We start from the raw sequence: 22,266 nt of genomic DNA, 5'->3' as shown, positions 1-22,266 counted from the left end.
TGAGTTGCTTACAGTATTATTCCAAATTGAGTGTTCTGCCCGTGGGAGTTGCTCACAGTGGATGATTTCTTTTCAGTCCTCCTAAAACATAGCATCACCTTCTTAGCCGTTAATCCAGCTTAGCAATCGTATGAGCCCATTCACTGTGTTTTCACCCCCATCTTTTTCAACTTTTGTTCTCGTATGTTACCTATTTTTCATTGCCAGTCACTATACGTTTCAAAAATGAATCGATTTCGATACATTTCAGCAAACAGTCGAAAACATAAATTCGATCCAAAAGGTTATTTTGCGTCAATTCGTGTGATACCCATAGATCGAGCTTCTTCGTAAAACTAGCCTTATGTAAATGATTCTAAACGGGTTTTTTTTGGCTAATCTTCAGTTCCTGGGCAATTGAATAAGTGCTCACATGCCGGTCCAACTCGACGATTTCCTTTTATTTTATCGACATTTTTCACCAAAATGGAATCGTTGGAACCATCACTTTTACCTTGCATTCGATACTGTACTGGGTCCATAAACAGCACAAATATTTTTGGCCACCTGTTCTGCCTTTTCCCCTTGGTCGGTGTGATACTGAAGAATGTATCGAATTTTATCTTTTTTTACTTCCATTTTGGAACGCTGTAACACAGAACTGACTTCACCAAACACAAAACTGTAAATGAACATTTTTAAAGTACGCTTAACCTTTAAGCATACTTGTGTGTTTTTTTAAATACAAAAACGCAAAGAACTTTTTACTTAATCTAATATAATGTGATGAACAATGGTTACATACCTTCCTTGTCAAAAAATGACTTCTCCTCCGACAATCAAACATAAAAACTTGATTTTATTCAAATAGTTAAAGTCATGTAAATAGATTTAAATTTGATTTCTTTTAAATTCCAATAATTAATTTAAGAAATGAAGATACAAACATAATTAGAAAAACAAACAAAAACCATTTATTTACAAGCTCTGTGCATTGAAAAATGATCAATGCAATTTAGAACAAGATTTTTTTACATTATTTCCTTTGATGTACAAACTTCAAGTATATCAAAATAGCCCCACATGGAAAAAAAGTGATTTAGAGTGTGTTCTTTATAAGATACTGTCTACGTTTTTTATGGGAATATTTACTATTGGGTAATTTTAAATCTTTTATTCTAAGTTTATCAGTGTAGGAAATAGTTTTGGCAAAAATCAAAGGTATGGACATCGTACTTTTAGTAGTTATGACAAGGTGAACTTTAATGTATGTTCGATACCTTTAAACGTATCAATTTTTGGAATACTCATGAAATATCTTATTTATATTTTTTTTTAGATATCCTCATTTGAATACTCCCACTGTCATTGAATGAGATATCTTTCGTTATTATATAAATATTCAAAAAAAGTAGAAACCATTTGTTCAGTTTTACTATCGGACACATGGATGGATAGAATATTTTGTCAAAGATAAAAAATACCTTATTATGAGAACACTGGCACACTCTAAGTCATAGCCAACTAAATTTGTCAAAAATTGATCACATGATCATCGTTTGGCTTATAGCTTAGACATAACGGAACCCTTGTGTCTTCTTATCTTACCCTTTAAACTTTCTTGCTGTTTTGGATGCCTTTGCTGCCCACTAGATGTTGGTAAAACATTTAGATAAGAAGAAACGAGACTACTATGAGGAGGAGAGCGTGAAGGAACAAGGACATCCTTATAATGAGGGTCGATTTTTGAGCATGGAATTTGAAATATTGTCACATTTTCTCTGCACGACTCTTGCATCATATAGCATGTATTAACATAAACTATTCCGTTTGAGCCACAAATCTTTCCAGAATCAGAAGTATTTTTACAGTGCTTCCATAAAAGACAACTTGCTTCTAAAATAATAAAACCAAAATATTCAAATATACATATTTTGTTAAAAATATGATTTTTTTAACGAAGAAAATGGAGGAATTTAAGTTTGTCTTGATGAAAAATAAGTATTCTTTTTTCTTTTCTTAAATTAGAAAAATGGGTCCACAAATTTTTCATTCTTTGAAAAAAATAAAAATACAAACAGTTTAAATCTCTTAAATATATGTACATGATTTTATTTTGTATATGTATACAAACTAGTTAAAAAAACTCATGCTAAAATACATTTAGAATCTTCCCTCAACTTAGTATATGCACAAAGTTTTCTTTCTTAAATCCTTACATACAAATAAGTATAATTTTTTTTTAAATACACGTTTAGTCTTAAAATCATTTATTTACATATACTTCAACTTACCATTTGGAAATCTATCATGACAAACTCCTTCGTACTCAACCCTCAATTCTTTGGAATCAAGACATGCGGTAGCTTGAAGACGGCAAGCATTGTCGTAGGTAGTATGATCGGATCCACAGACTGGATTCCATACAAAAGGACAAAACTCTGGGCATTTTTCAATCTCTTCTCTGACTAAGGACTCTAAATGAATATATTTTATGACATAATTTATTCCATATTTTTAAACTATTATAATAATTAATTCGCCAATAAAACATTTTTTTTAAAATATATTTTACTGACGGCACATATTGTACAATAAACGAAAAGGGAATCCATCTTTTGAGGCATAATTGTTGATAAATGTAGATATTCAATAAAATTGAAGAGTTTAAAAAAAAGTATAAACGAAATTTAATCTAATCGCTCTGAAGTTTATAAGTGAAACCTCTAAGAAGGCCTCTATAATGCAAAAAACAACAACTATCTATTAATGTATTATCCATGCATTAAAAATCAGTATTGCAGGATTTCCAAAGATACAATGTTTTGTCAAACAGATTTTACTAATAATTCTAATTCGTTTGTAAATAAATGATTTAATAAATTTGTTAGATTTGGACTTCCCTTTTTTAAGATATGACTTAGTTAATTAAGGCCTCATACATCTTAAGGTGTTAAAATTTTTTTTTTATTAATTATAATTTTCATGTTATAAAATAAATAAAGCAACCAAAATTCCTTAAAACATTCATTACAGGATTGTTTTAATTCGATTTCCTTTTTCATTTCATAACTATTCTACTCTAAAAAATTGCTCCCACTTGGTTAAAAAAACCACGTGTTCAATTAGCAGAGTATTCCTGGAATAAACTAATCAAATCTCATCAATTCTTCCATGAAAGATTTTAAAATATTAAAAACATTTTTCGATGGATTAATTATTGGTTCAGGTCATGAAAGAAGATTATAGAAACAAACAGGATATAAATATTTAAATAGTTTAAACTATTATATTATATTATTATGCTTCATCAGAAATTAAATTAGATGATTAGTATCCAGTTTTATACTATTAAAAATGTGACTCTGTGCCAATTACTGTAATTAATTACAACAATTACGTATAAGTATATATTTGTAGAAATAATTCTGATTTATGGACCTTATATTCTATGTAATATGTTTTTACACAAAATATAATAACTAGCAAAGAGTTACCTGGAGTTACTCGGACCAATGAGGCAGTGGAAAATCCTATTGACAACAGTCAATGCATTTTTCTTAATGTTTAGTCCCCTTCAGTGAGGTAGAACTTTAAGGTATCCTATATTGCATTATATTAATAAAGAGCCTGTATATTATATGAAGTGTATCATTATAAATTTAAAAAAAAAAGAACTGTTATAAACTTCAAATAACATATCTACATATATGTAAGAAAAATTTTATAGATAAAATGTCAATCTTTTAATCTTGTCAAAAATTGTAAAATCGAAATTCTTAAAGAAAATTTAAAAAAAAACTGTTAGCACTAATTTTGAAAAAAAATGGAAAAAAACATTTATCGGCATTATAAAGATATTTTATGCACTTGCAAAAAAAAAAGTTATGTAGAACAATGTTGTAGAAAAAATAACCCTCGATATCGAGTTCATTTTTGCAAATATTGCAGAAAATATGAAATTAAATGCTCCAGAAATTAAAAAAACTATAATTTATAATTGTCAGATTTAAAATTTTGATATACAAAATGGATTTGTGGACATTCTTCTTAAAAATTGAAAATTAACGTTTTACGTAAAAATTAAATGATTTTTTAGAAAATGACAGATATTTCCGTTAAATATAAGTTTTTATTTGTCAAATTTAAGTTTAAATGAATCTTCAGAAAAATTTCTATAAACTTAATCTTATCTACAAATACAATATTCCATCATTTTTTGTACCTAAAAAAAAGTACAATTTTCGCTTATTTCTTTTTTTGTCCATATTTTTTTTTTTTTTATTTAGAAAATATTTAGAATTTTTTTAGTACGGATAGTTGTTTCTTGAGATGCCTGATACTATTTGATTATAATTTAAGACCCTAACTAGCCTCCTTGAGCTAAAAAAACACAATTTTTGTATTTTGCCCCCCCAAAAAAAAAAAAAAAAAAAATCGATAACCCTGTCTCAGCCTGACCACGTTCAAAAGAGGCACCTTACAAAGTTGAAGCCTCTTAGACTCAATGATGTGAGTATCCATAAAAGACAAATACACAAACTCTATTATATATAAGGTATGCAGATAATAATATACCTAATAATTGAAACCTAAGTATTAGTCGTAATTTCCTTTTAATTATTCATCTTTTCAAAATACAGAACCTTGAATATTCCATAACGTTTTGCTCAATAAATTTGCAATGTTAGGGGCGTCTCCAGGGATTGGGCTGTAGGAGCTGCCCCCCTTCCCTCCCAATTTAAGATTTTTATTTCTTTTTACTAAAATTTTTCTTCGTCATTCGCAACAGAGCACAAAATTTAATGTTTGAATTTTTTTCCAAAAAATTTAATTTTCTGTCAATAGCTACGGATTTTTGGAAAAAAGTTATAAAAACCAAGCACCCCCCCACCTAGAAAAAAATTATATAGACGCCCTTGAATGTGCAGGGATCCTAAGTTTTGAAATTTTGAATAATTCTCTTAGTTTGTAAAAAAGTTCTGTATTTCCTACTAGAGGTTCTCATAAATGAAAAATATATGCATGAACAAAAATATATTTAATTTCTTCAAATTAAACATTGAACGGTACTTGTGATAGGTTTTAAGGTCTGGGATGGTGAGCCTCCATTTTAAAAGATGTACTTCTATTTTAAACTGTTATCATTTATAATGTACAAGAGTGAAAGATTGATAGGAAATGCGTGAGTCTTACGTTAATTGTATTAGACTTTAGAGCCCTGTGATTCATTATTAAGAATAAAAGATTGATCTCTGATCACAATATCCATCTACAAAAATGTAATATCACTATTTATTTTAACTTATCTTGAAAATACAGAATTAATCGTATGTCTTGATGATGGAATATACACTTAGTCTGTAGAAGCTTTTAATAAAGTCTTTGACACTCAGAGAAAGGGTTAAACAGGAGGACTTTTATTCAGCGTTTGTACAAGTTACAACTTGTATAAGCAAATTGTACAAGTTGCAATTTCTTTTTCTTAAAATGGATTATTTAATTGCAGCATTGTTCATTCTAATTACAAACATTTAATTAATACTATCATTTCCTTATGATCTATTTAAATAACATAGTAATTATGTATTTATAAGTAAAGTAAATTTGTGTATTAGATTTTTATAAATATAATGTGCCACAGCATTCTTATAGTTTAGAAATTTTGATTAAACTAGTAAAAAATTATGTATATCGGTCATCTAGTGAATATTCAATGATTGCATGATTCTTATCTCAAATAGAGTTAAATTTAAAAAAATATTGTTATCATTTTTTCGTTGCAACTTGTAGAATTTGCTGTTAGAAGTTACAACTTGTTCGTTCATAAAAGCCAATTGCAAATATTATATATGTATATATATTAAGCCTGAAAGAATAAAGTTAGACTTTTTAGTCCCTTTTATTGACATGTTAGCATTTATAAAATGTCTAAATGGTATCTTTTTGCATCTACTCAGACGCAAAACAACATAAAAAGACGGGACTCAGTCATAAAATAAGCAAAAAACAACCGTTGCACAACTATAATGGCAAGAAAATAATAAATATGAAGTACAAAAAAAAAATCAGATATGAACTGGAGTAGAAGTTTCTTTGTAAAGAAAGTGTTATTATTTAATCATTAAAACTTTATTATTCAATTTTGAGGTCTTTTAATATTAAATTTCATATCTATTCACTCAACCTTATCCATTGTATCTCCACTATCACAAAGCAGACTCAATTTTTAGCTAAATATAATGAATAACTAAGAGTGGGATACTCGGCCTATACTAGGATAACTTTAAGAGAGTATCGTCTACCTATAGACGAGGGTGGTCTGAAAAGTTTTCAGACCTCAGCGTGAAGATGGCACCACTCGTAACTAATAGTTAGTCACATCTATCGACAGTGACTCACCAAAGTTTCACGCACAGTTATTATGTAACAGTCGTTTGAGTTAAAATCTGTTTTGGTCGGAAACTTTCAGAACCCTTAGTTCTTACTATTTTGAATCCAACTAATAATTTAAAAAAAGTTAATAAAAAAAAAAAAATCTTGACAAGGGCACCATCGGGACTTTTTGCCCGAGCAGAACTCACAATGAAACTACACTTATATATGGTGATATGATTTTTATCAATCTATGAATATGTGTAGTACTACAAATCCATGGAAAAAAATATGAAAACAAGAACTATTTAAATTTTTCCCTCTATAAAACAATCATATTTTTGACTTAAAGTGTTGAAAATAAAGGGCAAAATTTGAATTACAGAGGTAAAACTACTTTACCAAAAATGAATTCATTATTTATTTCAACTAATTACCTTACTGATTGGATCATTACTTTTTGCCGATTTTTACTACGAGAGATAATTCTGTTTTTCTTGTATTTGTATACAATTTCTAAGATAACATACTATTTGCCATATCGATAAAAATCAATCGTAAAATTTGATATAACATAAAGTTAAACTAGACATTTTATTTCACTAATATATATATCCCCATTTTTAAAATAACTTCTCCAGATTAGTTTTATGTTACAATGCCTCATTTCGACAATTACCTATGTACAACAATGATATTTTCATTACATCTCTCAACTTTTCATTACAAAAAGAGATTTGAAAGTATATGACTGGCCAATTGCGTCACAATTTCCCATACTGTTGGACTATTACCTAATTAATAATTGGTATATTTACAAATTAGCAAGAAATAATTTGAATTGGTGAATTGAATTTCCAAACACTAATAGCTAGTAATGATGTGTCGTTCGCGCAATTAATAACTCTATGAGCCGGCTCTTTGAAGTTACCAACCGGATCTAGTTCCCATTAGTCAGAGGCCGGCTCATTAAATGATAGATTTTTTACTTTTTATTAAAAAAAATTCGTTAGGATGAAAAACTTTGATGAGCAAAATTTAAGGAAAATGTTTTTTGAAGGATTTATTTTTCTTTAAAATAAGGTCACTGAGTAAAAATATTGCAGCAGAGCAAAAATTTGAATTTTTGAAAAAATTTCTACAAATATTGAAATCCCCCTCACCCTAACACCTAACAAAAAACTATGAAGAGCCGTTTAGGAGCCATAAGAGCCAATTTTCTAAAAAGAGCAAGAATTCCCATCACTAATATCTAGTCGAGAAGAGAGATCAACAGCTGATACAAAAATACACTCAAAATTTTAATACTATTGGGATAAATAGTAAATAGGTATGTATGAATATAATTGTTTTACATAATGTGTTTCTTTCTTCGTATGAATCATGATTTTAGTTGGCTCATTTAATACGAGAGTTATGACTTATAGTTGTTACATGCTCAACAGATATGTGTTATGATTGTATACATAAATTAGGAGACATTATTTTTATCAGTTTTTCGAATGTGGAACAGCAAAATATAAATATATATATGCATACATAAAGAGAAGGGGAAATCCCGTTTTAAATTATTAGTGGAATATCCAGGGCCAAACTGGGGTGTTCCTGCTCATATTTCATAGTCCCATTGTTTACTGCTTTGATTGAAAAAGGGAATCCCCAAAGTTTTTGGAATATCTACAGAAGAAACTAAAACAGAAAAGAGCTTATTTCTTAAAAATAATTTACCTTAAAAAGATATCTGCCCACAAAAACAAAAGTACTTTGAAAATATAGCTTTATTTCTTAATGCAAATGTGAAGCTTGAAACATTTTTTAGCCCCCTTTTGTAAGAAACAGAATTATATTATATAAATTATTATTAAACTATCTAAATGTCTAATTTAAAATGATTTACACCGTCGTATGAGAAACTTTTTGCAATAATACCCAGATACATTAAAACAGGCACATTTACCTAGATACTAATAAAAAGAGATAATTACTACGTAGCAGTTGGATGAAGCATTCATGCTTACTACGTTGTACCAATTGCTAATTGTAATCGATGTAGATATATATAGAGACAATAACTGTTGACAAATTAAATAATTGATATATTGAATAACAAAATATCCACTTTTGATGTTACAAACATTTGTTTGTTACATCAAAAGTTATATTAGTGAAGTAATATAATCCTCTTTGGAACTGTGTAAAAAAATAATCTAATTTTAACAATATCCACACTATGTATGTATGTAATATTGATTCGGACTCTTGATTGATAACATTATTTGATACGTTGTATATGTATTTTTAAAATAAAATCAGAGGAGCTACTTAAAACAGATGTTTTATGTATTATACCAGGCTCCAATTACTTTGACGGATGAGGTGCTCTTTTGGCATTTTTATTTTACGAAAAAGAGATGCATCTTACATTATTTAGTTAAAAATAATGTATTTATTAATTGAACTAATATTCACATTGGTTCGCCTCATTTCCTTGTTTGTATGTATATAGTTGTAAATTCTTAGAATGAACTCGTGTCAAAAAATGCTTGTAGTTGGCAATCTCAATCCTGTTTTTTCATTGTCAAAAACAAAACTTTGACGATTCTGACAGAAGGTTTCAAAAACGACATTTAAACAAATTTACAACCATAATATTTTTAATATATCCCATTTTGACAACATATATTCTTTTTTTTTTTTAATCATTTGCTTTTTAGACAAATTTAAAAACAAGATTTTATTCAGGGGGAGGGTGTAGAGTCCCGCCGTAGTCACGGGTATGATTATAAGTATAAGTCCTTTTTAGACTCAAATAAGAATTGAGGATCAACATTTGAATAATTACTTCCTATGTCCTTGCTTGATACGGTGTGGGACTTGTATTTATTCCATTCGTCTCATAGCTGCTAGTAGCAAATCCAATGACGGCCATGTTGTTCTTTTAGCAAACATTCTTAAAGTCGTTAGGGTTACCATTTCATTTTTTACATACAGAAAGTGCTTAGAATATACAATTATATTTATGTGTTTACAATATACATTAAACAATGGACTCTGAAATATTCTCAGTAACTATAAATAAATTGAGAAATGTTATTGTATATTTAATTATGTACGATGCCCAATTGTGAGATCCTTTTTTTTTTTTTTTGCAGAGATAAATCACAATCGTACATGGAGAATAATCATTTGAAAATTATTTTCTCTCTTTTTACATATTTTATATTTGCTTTGTGCAAAAGGTACTTTTATTAGAAATTGATAAATATCTTGCAAATTTGAATTGACAGACATGACCACTTTCTACTTTCTTTTTAATAATATTATTATTTGACTATACATATAAAGCTACACATGTCAAGGTTGATATATCTTTGTTTTAAGATCCTTTATTGTGTCTTGTTTGATGACTGACTTGTAAAATTATTTATGTCAATGTTTCGTGTATTTAAGACAGTTGTTCATTTCTAAATTGTTGGTGCTACTTAAACCTATTAAAAAGATGGTGAAATGTAATTCTTACACCTGATGACTATGAACTTTAAATTATCTCAGTATAAAATATTTCTCAATCATATATTTTATGACTTAGTCGGTGCATTCAACATTTATATTGAAACTAACTACTCCAACACTTTGTTCTGTAAATATACCGTCTACAAATTGCAACTATTAATGAGATGAGTAGCTCTAAATTAAAATTTAAAGCAATTGGGATGTGGATAATGTAACAATTGAGTATTACATAGATGATTGATACAATTAAAGATGTCATTTTTGACTATTTTGACGAAATTTATTATAAGTATTTTTTACCACATTTATATAAAGAGTCTCGTAAATATATCATAACTAAGTAATTTTAATTGATGAAAATAAAATGACATCATCAAATAATAGTTCGTTATTAAAATGAATGATTTTCCAATTGAATAAGGTATTATGAAACGTTTAAATTGTACAGAAATTGTAACTTGTACAAGAGATATATACTGACAGGTTAACGATGTTGAATAAGCTCATAGAGCAAAAGGTCATATAACAATTGAGCTTTCGGCCAAACATCTAAAAATTCAATTGTCAACGCATTGTACATAGGCAATGCCGTAATCGTCTTGGGAAAACAAAGAGGCCAGGGCTCCAATAATATGTTCCGTATTAGTATTTATTGGGCATATAAGGAGTGAGCCATCCTTACTCACTCAAATCAGGGCCCAATGAACAAATCTGTGATTACAGCTCTTATAGATAATGAATAAATCGTCTTACCTCTTTGGAACCTTGAACTCGAGACATAACATAGACACAAGAGCACAGAAAATACGCAACAAAGTATGGAATCCATAATCAATTATTGTAGTAATAATAAATATTCACGATTCAAAAGACTTGCATTGTTTTTGATCGAACGGAATCTTTCACATTAACTCGTTTTGTGCTCGTTATTATTTTATTTTTTACGTTTTGCAATGATGAGATGTGGAACGACTCATATTGAAAATAATAACACACAGCCTCCACTCGCTAAATATATCTGCTATAGAGTGAATATTATTGATGGTACATTCCTTGGTACTACCAGTTACACCTACCTTCTCCTCCTTTTCACTCACTTTTACCAGGCCGGTTGGTTGGTTGTTTTTGTTTCTCTTTTTATTATTTCTACTTTACACATTGGACCATAATAAGTACAAGGAAATTCATGTTCTATGTTCATTGTTACAAGTGTGATGATGATACACTGTGTATATAAAAACAAACAACAAAACCCTATGTCCAAGTAGGGCCATAAAATCATAGACTTTCATCCTATGCGTACGTACATACAATTTAAAAAAAAAGTACTATGCTATAAGGGACAAAAAAATTTGGCTGGCTTGCTCCATGAATACACCCGAAAATCAACGAATAATTATTATTGTAGTCGTATTTTATATAAGTTATATACTATTAACTACGTCTATTCATTTTAATGAACGTTCACAAGTTACAATTATGTTGCATGATGACCTTCATTAAAGTCAAAAAAATAAAATAATTATCTACATAAAATATATATAGTTACTTACTATAATAATAATAATTGAACTATCTCTAAATATACCAGTTATATTAAGTGGATCTTTGAACCATATGCCAGAAAGAGGTAGGGCTCTTATGTGTCACTAGGACTTTTTTTTCGACATTTTTTTCAGAAATTATATTTTTCTATCAAATTTTATGTTTGACACCCAATTTTCGGAATATCTATGGGGGTTTCTATCATTTTTGACCTTTTTAAATCTTTTTAAGTGACGTAATCAACTCTTTCACGGAACAAGTGGCTCCAATTTTAAACATTGTGGCTATAATTTCTTGCACTTTCACTTTCTTGATAGTGTACTATAAATTATTAGATTTTTTGGTCCAACCAATCAGGGAAAATTAATAGTTTACTATGTTTCAAAAAATGTACAAGAAATAAAACGTGATGTGTGAGAGCGTAAGATTGGGTAAAAATGATTGAATATCAAGGGAATTGCACGAGACTCTTGTGTACTTTATCATCAAATATGGCTAATTTACAATCCCCATTCTTCAATTGAGAGTCACCAGTGACAAACAGTGTTTAATATTTTTATCAGATGTCATTAAATATTTTTGTCTGTAGGTATGTATTATTTTTATTTGTAAATACTTATTTATAAACTAGGAGCTTTGTTTTATTGCGTTATAATAATAATGAAGTCACGTAAAAATATCATACTAAATATATTTCAAAACTTAAATGCCCTGAAGAAAACACAAAAGGCCTAAATTTCTAGGTAAATAACAAAAAACATCACTTCCTTCAAGTGATGGGAGTTTTTTATTCTTTTTTACTAGTACGATGAGATCTTCACGGTATCTCTCAACCGTTCCTCTTTCTCAAAAAAATAAAATAATAATAACTGATTAACTCTCTTCTGGGTTCGCTTTTTAAAAAAGTGTAATAGTATAAATATTTTCAGATTAAAATTTTATTCAAGTCCAATAAATTATTGTTTCAATCACAAACCAGAATGCAATAAACGGCAGATCAACAATTAAAAAAGAAAGAAAAAAAGACTAATTTAATAACAAAGCCATTAATCTTCGAATACTTTCACCTTTAGTGTTATGAACATTGATGGATTATAAACCAATTAGCTGTTGTTATGGTCTGAACAATTATTTACAATTAATTGAAGATAGGTGGGAAGAATTGGCTAACTACCATATCCTTTAGGGAGTTTTTTTCTCTTTTCGATGGAAAGATTGAGAGATACACCAAAGATTATAATTGTGGGTAAATTTCCATGTTTGTAAAAGAACGCATTGGTACATTCAAAAGCAATTGACATAACTCAAAAGACCAAAAAAAAAAAAGAGACTAGAATGGACACTCTATAGAGGAGAGAAACCCTCTGCTTAAATTAAAATTGTGTTATGTATCTCTATTTGTTCCAAAGTTATGGTCGATTATGTATTTTTTACGTTTTGTGTTAGCTTAACATTGACCCTCCCTCCCCCATCCCACAATAATTTAATGTCATCTATACCATATATAATTTTCGTGCCAAGTTTGATTAAAATTGATCTGCAACTTTTTGCTGTAATCCTTGTGAACAACGAACATAAGAAACAAACAGGAACAAAAACATAACCTCCGTTCAACTTTGTTGGCAGAGGTAAAAGTAAAGGGTTGCTAAATCTATGGGTACATACTACCTACAACTACCAGGAGTTATTAGTTACAAATGGGTTTCCTTACCAGTTATCCAACTTAGAAATCAATCGAAGGAATGTTTGTTTTGAAACACGTTATTGTAAAATGAAGGTACAGCAGATATTTCCATGTTCTTTTTACAAAAAAAAAAACAACACACACACATTCAACAAATGTGTTTCTTAAAAAAAATCAGTTTTATTTAATTTTGTATTGTAAAATAGAAAAGAATATATCATCCTAAAAACTGTAATAAAACAACTATACTAATTACAATGTAGTTTTAAAATGAGTTTTCTTACATATTATTATCAAATCACCATTAGGTACAAGAGTAGGTACTAATATAATGACGTAATATCAAAGATTTGAATGAGAGGATATGACAAATTATAAAATAATAAAATATTTTATGCCTCAAACTCTTTATAGTAAACTATGAATGACATTTTCTAGCATTTCATTTCATACAAACATGACAACAATATTTTTTGAGTGCGTACACATGTATATATTTATCTATACTGTGCATATATCATTTCATACATGAATGTAAATTATATGTAATGAGTGTTGAACATAAAGATAAAAAATATAGAGTCCTGAATAGTGCTGAGACTCGGTCCAGCAGTCAATTTTTTTTTTTCGGTTCTGTCTTAAGTGATTTTTCTAGACCAATTTGGACCGATTTTTCGATCCAGACCACGGCCTCAGACAGTGGACCGATTTTGATTCTGTCTCACTTAATTGACCGATTTTTTTTGGTCTCATATATTACGAGAGACCAATTTTCTTTTTCTGGATCAACTTTCATTCATTTTTTTCAAAAAAATCTCAAAAGTACACGATAAGTTCTAGAACAAATACTGTATACATATAAAAGACGGCGGGATCAAAATTAATCCGAGCTATCTCTGTTTAAGCTTTTTTATAATGTCATTGTACTTGAAAAAACATATGATGTCATGTTATAAACAATTAATCTGTAAAATTGGTCTAGAGCATTTTTTTGGGGACCAAACTAGACCAAATTTATCCTTTGGACCGATCTAGACCGAACTTTTCCTTTGGACCGATCTATACCGAATTTTATATGAGACCTTTTTGTAACGATCTCAAACCAGTCTAGGATTTCCGGACCGAACCCCAACACTAGTCCCGAAGCTGCTCATTCGCAAGTAATAATTTTTGATGTTGACAAGTTAGAGGCTCAAACAATAGCAAACAGTACTATTTATTAGTGTTCATGCTTTTCTTCGATTTGATTTTAAGTGATTTTGACGGATATTTTGGTCAAGACCGCAGTCTCTGACTGTGGACCCAAATTTAATCATTATCAAATCATGGAATGATTTTTTCGATCTCACTCTATGGATCGATATTCTATATTACCCAGGCATAGGTATGAGTTCTACATATATGACGTCATTATACCGATGCTCACAATGTGTAAACTCCAGAGCTTGGCGATACCGCATCAAAAGTGGGCGTCCGTATCTATACGGAACCTAAATATGATACGGATATGGAACCATCTAAAAAAATGGTACGGATATACGGTAAGGACCAAAATGAAATTAAGTCCCTATCAAATCTATAAATATTGCATTTTATCAATCAAATTGTGCTCTTAATGTCTCTATTAGTTTAATCTCTCAAAAACTCCAATAATAAAAAAGTAGTTATGGATTACAAGTTTTTTTTAGAGTTTTATTATATTGTTTTGATTTAGTAAAACTCATCGAGTTACTCCACAAGCCAGGTTGACTCGCGATACATCAAATATAAAAAAGAAGGGGAATATAAATGACGTCATTTAGGACCAATATTTTGTAGCATGCTCACTGTAGAGCTCTAAGAGAAGAGTTGTGGCAACAGCCTGAGGTATTCTGTCGTTAATTTTGGCCCAAAACATTCACAGTTTATGCAGTTTATAGAAATAAAACTTACTTATTCAAAGTTATCATTTAAGGAAGTAATCATATGCATTGATTTAGTTTTGAGAGCTCTATCAAGGTATCAGCTAGAGGATTGTCTCTTTTTTCCTCCTTTAAAGAAAACAAAAAATAAACTCTTTTCACAAACTCGGAAGAAAAGGGACCGATATTAGGTACAAACTATCACTTCAAATAGCTGTCAACAGATCAGAGTAAAATGATATGGAAGTCCAGATATATACGATACGGAATTATTATGTAAAAAATGATACGGAGTATTGGAACTGGGGCATTACAAACTCTAGAAGGAATTTTTTTGTGAGACCGATATATACCAAATGCTTAATGTTACAGGTCCATGTTGAACTTCTTTAAAATACCGAATAATTTCAATCAAACAACATTTATAATGGTATCAGGTCAATCAAACATTTCCATATCGAAACATAACTCTATTTATCACCAATAATTTGTTCAAATTATATTTTGTTACCCTTCAGTTCTTTTTTATTCATTGACTGCTGTTACAGTTTCAATTTTCCCTTCGTATCAGTTATCTGCATTTGTTTTAAAGATTTATGTCAAGTATTAGTATTGTATTAGTGATGTATCGAGTATTTAAAAATGCTGATAAATTGCAGATGTGAATGCCAGTATTTTACTTAGGTAAATATCACTAAAATATATATCAAGCGAGCATCTCATGTACTGGTCATATCTACATTATCTAAATTCTAAATGAACCCTCTTATATTTGTATGTAGGCAAGTTCTATATATTATAACATATACCTACGAAAATCGCCCATGGATCATAGGTAAATTTGAATATTATTTTGCTGTCCTTACGAAATTGATTTCTAGTTTTTGTAAATGTTGTACCTTTTATATTTTGAGGATAATGATCTCAGTTATTAGGATTGGAAAACCAATTTGATTGATTTTTTTAGGGAGATGAGATGAGTGATAAGTATTTAAATCCATGACACCTAGTTTAAAATAAGTAAATGAGGCATGAATCTTAAGATTCAAGCATATGTACATTGTACAGGGAAAAGATACAACCCTTACTATGGCACATGAATAATCTTAATTAGTGTTAAATTAAGGAATTTATTATTCTTATAAACATTGGATGTTTATAGTCAAGATCACTAGCATATATCTAAGATGTTATCATTGAGTAAAGTTTTGTTCTATGAGAGAACAGCTCTTTGGATGAGACGTCTGCATCGACACACCCCTATTCATTACAATCCGTATCCCATAAGTATTCTCTCATGCCTATTTTACATAGTTTTAATATTAATCCACGCGTAGCCATTTGGATGCAATTCTTCCTATTTCAATTACATTCTATAAATGTACAGAGGGTTATTAATAAAATAAATACCTAGTTAATAACATATGTACTTATTAAAACGATGTACTTGTTATTTAACATTTTTTCCATTCATACGTTTTTATAACATATTATATATATATATATATATTTATAACAAAAATAACACATTTATTTTTAAAACATAATTTGTCATAAATATTAGTTATGTATTCCTTTAAAAGAGTTGCTTCTTATTCAAAAAATAATTATAATTATGGAGGCACTGCCTGCACGTGTATTGCATATAGCTTGAATCGATCTGAAGTTTATAACAGATCAATTTTCAAATCAATGGAAAATAAAAAATGTATATTGTTTTAGTATAAAATTTAAACTAATTTATGTGTAAATAACTCGTAAATATATTTTTCATGTCCTTTTTAAAAAATTCTTTTTACTTTTTCTTTTTTTTTTTGGAATGAATAAATCTATTTCAAATTGTTTTTTCCATAGTTCCTTCTAATATATTATATTTTATTTTGGCTAATGATATTTGGTATCAAATCATTGTTTCTTAAATTTAAAAAAACATTATAGAATTATATTATAGAAGAAAAAATATTCGCCAATTAACTGTCCCTCTATCATTCATTTTTAGTATATTCATTATCTGAAGCTCAATTACTTTTTTTATACTCGGATGGCTTTTATATTAAATGCCAAATTTCCAAAAAATGTCAATCTAACAGTAACTAACGGATTCATCAATGGAATATAAAAAAGTTTGGGGAACAATTTCATTAAAAAAGAAAATTTTTAAAAGCGTGTCCATGTATATTTTATATTTTAACTAATTCATGACCTATATCAGGAATAAGAAATAAGCATGTTTACTTATATTTTATGAATCAATATCTTGATCTCATTTTAAAAGAAATAAGGATGTGGAATTGGGTCTGTATAATTAGAAAATTCCAATAAATTCTATGGCAAAGAAAATTAAGTAAACCCGGATGTCTCAAAACATGCTTCAATAAAATTTGTGACCTGTCGTCTACGTAGGGATATTATTTATTGGGTGACTGACTTATTTAAAAACAATATAATTGAAGTTTTGTACATGAAACATAATTTAACGAGTGCTCATACTAAGAGTAATCAATATTTCTGGATTTTTAATAATAAATAATTATTAGGAATAAAATTTAAAATATCTAATTACATAAATCAAATAATTACATAACACTTCATTCTGTAGTATGAACTTACTATACTTACTGAACAACACTTTCAAGATTAATCCATATTTCTGTATTTCAATTTAGGAACATTGTTTCTAATTAGGTTGTATCTACACAATTCTTTTGATCACATAGACGCTGAATTATAAATTATAATAAAGTGATATTTTTTTACCAATTCCATTGATTTCAAAAGTAACTATAATCTCTTATTGTAGATGCCAAAAAAAAAATTATTTTCGACCCGGATCCGCTTTGAATTTATCTCTAACTATCCCTCATCGAGTTGGCTCTTTGATGTAATAAAGAACATATCTTCTGAACTGAAAAGCGATAACTGTCTCGAGCCGTCTTTGCTTGATTGACTTTTTTCAGGATGCAATGTATGAAAATTCAAATAAGAACTCCCTCAGAAAAGATTTAGACTTACTCTCATTGACAGCAACCCATGTATCCTCGCTAAAATACCTCTCATATTTCGAGTAGCTCGTCAAGAACCCGCCCTCCAGTGAAAACTCACACGTAGCTACTCACTCAATACTTAGACGCTCTCTCTGAAATAGTTAAAAATAAATGACAACATCTTGAAAAAAAAAAATAAGATGATTTAATCAGATAGGGAGTACTTTAGCTCATTTGCTAAACCTTATTTAAAGGTACTTTTATTTTTATACATTTTTAAATTTTTATAAATTTTAATTACATATATTGAATAATAAATAATAATTTAATTTAAATAATTTTATATTAATAATTTATTTATTTATTTTAATATATTTTTAATTATTAAATATTATAAATTTTTTTAAAACATATTGGTTTTTATATGTTCGATATCATTATAATTATATAATACATTTTATATATTAATTTATCTAAATTTTCTCCTTTAAATAATAAATTTACTCCAATGTAATAGATAAAATGGTAAAATTTACTTCAAATGTATTCCAATATTCCTCCAATTAACCAAAGAGTTGGAAAATATCAAAGTTGTCGGATATGAATTTGAAGACACAGAATTAATGACGAAATAAATTCTTTTTGACTCATGAAGTTGTAAATTTTCTTGTATAGTGATGTAGCTTTGAATCTTGAAGTATACGTTAAATTTAAGAAATATGTTACACTTTATCGAAACTTTAAAAAATAGAGTTTTCAAATATTTGATATTCAACTTATCAAATAATGATTATAATTCATTCAATAGGTATGTGACTAAGTCTAAAAAAAGGAGTTTGGAAAGTTGTGCATGGAGTGTATCTTTTCATAAATACCTCAATTATTAAAATCTATTGCTATTCACTGAGAAATCTGGAGATCCGTGGTCGAAAATTGAATACGTCTTCTCCTTGAATTGCACGTACTAAGAACGGGTTTCTTAAGACTGGCGTATTAAATATGACGCACGGAGTTTATTAATTATTATTTTAATCAAATTATGACCTTCTACATTTAGGAGGGTATTATTTTGAATCATGTAACCTACACTTTCCTAGATGTGAATTGTACGAGGTTCAGTGACTGGAAATGAATGAGTATAACACAAATATGACACTCCTCTCATAATTTATTGGCGCCAACAAATTTCTTCATTTCATAAAAACTGATTTTATCTATCGATTATTAAACTTTTCCCAATAAAAATAGAAAAATGTTCCAGGTTTTTTAGATAAAATAAATTATGTTTTAATTAGAAGAGTCATTTTTGACCCAAAACGTCGAAGCCAATTTGAAGATAAAGATATAGCTTTATTATTTATTAATGATGATAAATTTATTCATCTCATACAAACTGATTGCGTCAATCAATTTATTATTATTTTTTCCCCAAATCCCTTTTCCCTTAAGTGTTTTTAAAATTTTTTGTTGTCAACTGGAAGTTATGCTTTTTTGTCCCAAACTATCATGCAAATCTATAGTTTATTACATCTTTTTTTTTCATTAGCGGCTACAAATTACTTTATCTCATAAAAACTGATTTTGTCCATCAATTTTTATATTTTTCTACTAATGAATATAAAATTTTTCCATCTTCCTTAGGCTTAAAAAGAAAATTCTCTATTCATTAGAAGAGTCACTTTTTGGCCAAAACGTCAATTTATGGCGTTTTATGCATCACAAAACTTCTTATCGATCAGCTGTTCAAGCACGTATTACGCGGAGAAGAAAAAAAGATTAGAGCACTCCCTCTTTTGTAATATACCTACCTTCAATAATAATCAAAAATAGGTAAAGAACTAGTTTGAAAATATGTCATATGTTTAAAGAATTTAAAGTTCTTTGACGTGGAAGGTTTTTATCTTTTTTCTATGCCGTTATAAAAAAAAATCTCCCTGAAATAGTTAACTAAGTGACATTTAAAAAAATCTCTAAGGTGAATAAAGTTTCTGTTCTGAGGATGGATCCCTCACAGTATGGGAAAATATATCCGGGAAGATTTGAGGGCCAAATTACATGTGTTAGAGGAGGAGTCAGCGAAGTTTAAAAAAAAGGAAAATTAGGATTTGAATTACGTAGATGTGGAGGAGGACCTGTCAAAAAGAGACAAAAAGGGAAACAATGAAATTTAAAATGACATATTCAAAAATTACCAAATCTAATGGAATAATAAAAAAAACAATAAGGGCAAAACCAACGTGGGATAAAATACTTTTGGATTGGAAAGATAGGACAAATAAAGTTTGAAAATGTAAAGGGGAGTTTATAACGACAAGATAATGTATTCTTCACGATAGAGGTTGGATAACTTGAGAGTTGCTCAAAAGCCAATTGAAGTAACTATATAAAATGGGGTGCAGGTAACTTGACAATAATGAGAGAAATAATGGTTGAATATGGGAAAATCGTAGGGGATTTTGAAAGTGCCCTCATACTGTAGCAGAAGGATATCTTGTACTCTTATTAATTTCCCCCATAAGTTAGGTGGGCTTGGTTTATTAAAATTGAAATTTTTTTGGAAAATGATGCTTTTTACATGGTTCAGACGAATTTTTGCTAAGGATTCTATAAGGAATAAAATACTGGAACAAACGTTCCTTGAAATAATGGGTACTACATTAAGAGGGAGAGAAAGGCAACGGACCATGCAAAATTATACGAATAACTAATGATAAAAGCCCATTCTGGGGGAAAATGAAGTAATTAATTGGGAATTGACGGAAAAAGTTTTAGAAAGAATGGAATGGAAGGAACTAGTTTTAGAGAATAGCAGATTCGCATATATATCGGATACGTCAATCAAAAGGAAGATATCGTTCTTGGGAGAGGTTTTTAATAGAAATTGTGAATATCTCAAGGTGTTGTAAAAAAGGGACCTAATTTCACTATCCTTGTTTATTATGGCAATAAATGCATTATGTGGATCAGATCTAGGAAAATAAAAATGTTAAAGGCATTACAATTGATGAGGACAGGGTTCTGAAGGCTCTCTTATACGCTGACGACCTTTCCATTACCTGCTCAGGCAATGAACGAAAAATCATAAGGTGTATGAATAGAATATTCGATATCTTAAAATAATTTGAGGCCCAATTAGGACTCCAAATCAGCATAGGAAAGACTCAGGTGATGACTTGATTGGAATCCATGGTAAAAAAATCCCAAAGATGATCATAAAACCTCTTACAAGTCTTCTAATATATATCTCTCCAAAAATGGCAAAGAATCCTCTATCAATCTAAGTAGAAAAAGATTGCTAAAGATTTTAAATGAAAACAGTTACTACTTGGACACTTTCCATCAAAACATACTTAAAAGGATTATGACATGGAAAATAATTAAAAGTTATGTATTACTGTGGCCTTTCTCATGAAAGACATCTTTGACTAACTGAGAAGCATTAGATCTAAAATATCAGACACTAATCCGTCAGTTGATGCATTCATTACAGCAGATTTTGATTCTTGAGTTTCTTCCACAAAGCTCAAAATTTCAATAGACACCTTCTTTTTAATACTATTTTCCTTGGCTTTTTCAAGTCTATTCCCAAGGTCTATCTTATTATCAGTAATTCTGGTAAGCCGTAGTCCTTTAGTTGCTTTTTTAGAACCTTATGGCAAATAACAGAAGGTACGGTCGGTGACTCCAAAAATGACTCAAAGTCTCACTTTTTTACTTTTTCTCCGCTCTAAGAGTTCTTGTGTACTTTTCATTTTTAATAGATTTTCGCGAATCGACATTTGGCTGGAATTTAGTTTTTAACATTCTTTCATAATTTGTTTCAGGAATCAACTAATATATTAACGTGGATGTCTCAAACGAATCATCACTCAAATGCATGCTGCATATAAATGAAGTATAAAGATTAAATGGATCATTCCTCATACAGAATTGAGCCCAATTTCTTCTCAAACAAGGATCTGATGGGAATGAATGGTAGGATGATTCATGAGAACTTGGACAATTCAAGACATCACACATATATATTATAAAAGTTATTTTTAACCTTTTTCAGGCATGGAGATGAATCCGAACTTAGATTTATACTTTCATCCATTCTTATTGATTCTTTGACCACCTTATTACACTAATGAATTAACAATACTAAAGAAAATGGTAAATTAATTGTAAAATTTTATCAACAAGATTATCCTACTGACGTTCATTTCAATGGAAGAAGGATATATGTTCCTGATTATTATATTAATTTATATGTAGTTGTTATTAGGTAAATAAAAAAATATAT

At 29.0% G+C, this 22,266-nt stretch overlaps 1 protein-coding gene and 1 long non-coding RNA gene across 6 annotated transcripts in view; one reads left to right on the top strand and one right to left on the bottom strand.

Annotated features, from left to right (window-relative positions):
* Nucleotides 1-11,075, bottom strand: part of LOC121119281 (uncharacterized) — a 17,766-nt gene extending 6,691 nt beyond the window's left edge. Inside the window, exons 1-4 of one of the 3 annotated variants that reach the window (XM_071889748.1) lie at nucleotides 10,944-11,075; nucleotides 10,621-10,888; nucleotides 2,274-2,456; nucleotides 1,588-1,875 (exon numbers count right to left, since the gene is read on the bottom strand). In XM_071889748.1, the coding sequence (XP_071745849.1) occupies nucleotides 1,588-1,875; nucleotides 2,274-2,456; nucleotides 10,621-10,696 (547 nt within the window). In that variant the 5' untranslated portion in view covers nucleotides 10,697-10,888; nucleotides 10,944-11,075. Of the gene's footprint in view, nucleotides 1-1,587; nucleotides 1,876-2,273; nucleotides 2,457-10,620; nucleotides 10,893-10,943 lie in introns of those variants that run through there. The other 2 variants (XM_040713915.2, XM_040713916.2) reach the window with 2 other exon arrangements.
* Nucleotides 1-22,266, top strand: part of LOC121119283 (uncharacterized) — a 22,702-nt gene extending 436 nt beyond the window's left edge. The window contains exons 3-5 of one of the 3 annotated variants that reach the window (XR_005864724.2): nucleotides 19,623-19,811; nucleotides 21,806-21,956; nucleotides 22,036-22,266. This is a non-coding gene — a long non-coding RNA (uncharacterized lncRNA). Of the gene's footprint in view, nucleotides 1-76; nucleotides 2,549-19,622; nucleotides 19,812-21,805; nucleotides 21,957-22,035 lie in introns of those variants that run through there. The other 2 variants (XR_011781001.1, XR_011781000.1) reach the window with 2 other exon arrangements.

Source organism: Lepeophtheirus salmonis, chromosome 6 (genome assembly GCF_016086655.4).
Source record: "Lepeophtheirus salmonis chromosome 6, UVic_Lsal_1.4, whole genome shotgun sequence".
Taxonomy (NCBI): domain Eukaryota; kingdom Metazoa; phylum Arthropoda; class Copepoda; order Siphonostomatoida; family Caligidae; genus Lepeophtheirus; species Lepeophtheirus salmonis.
This window is presented reverse-complemented; position numbering and strand designations above follow the sequence as displayed.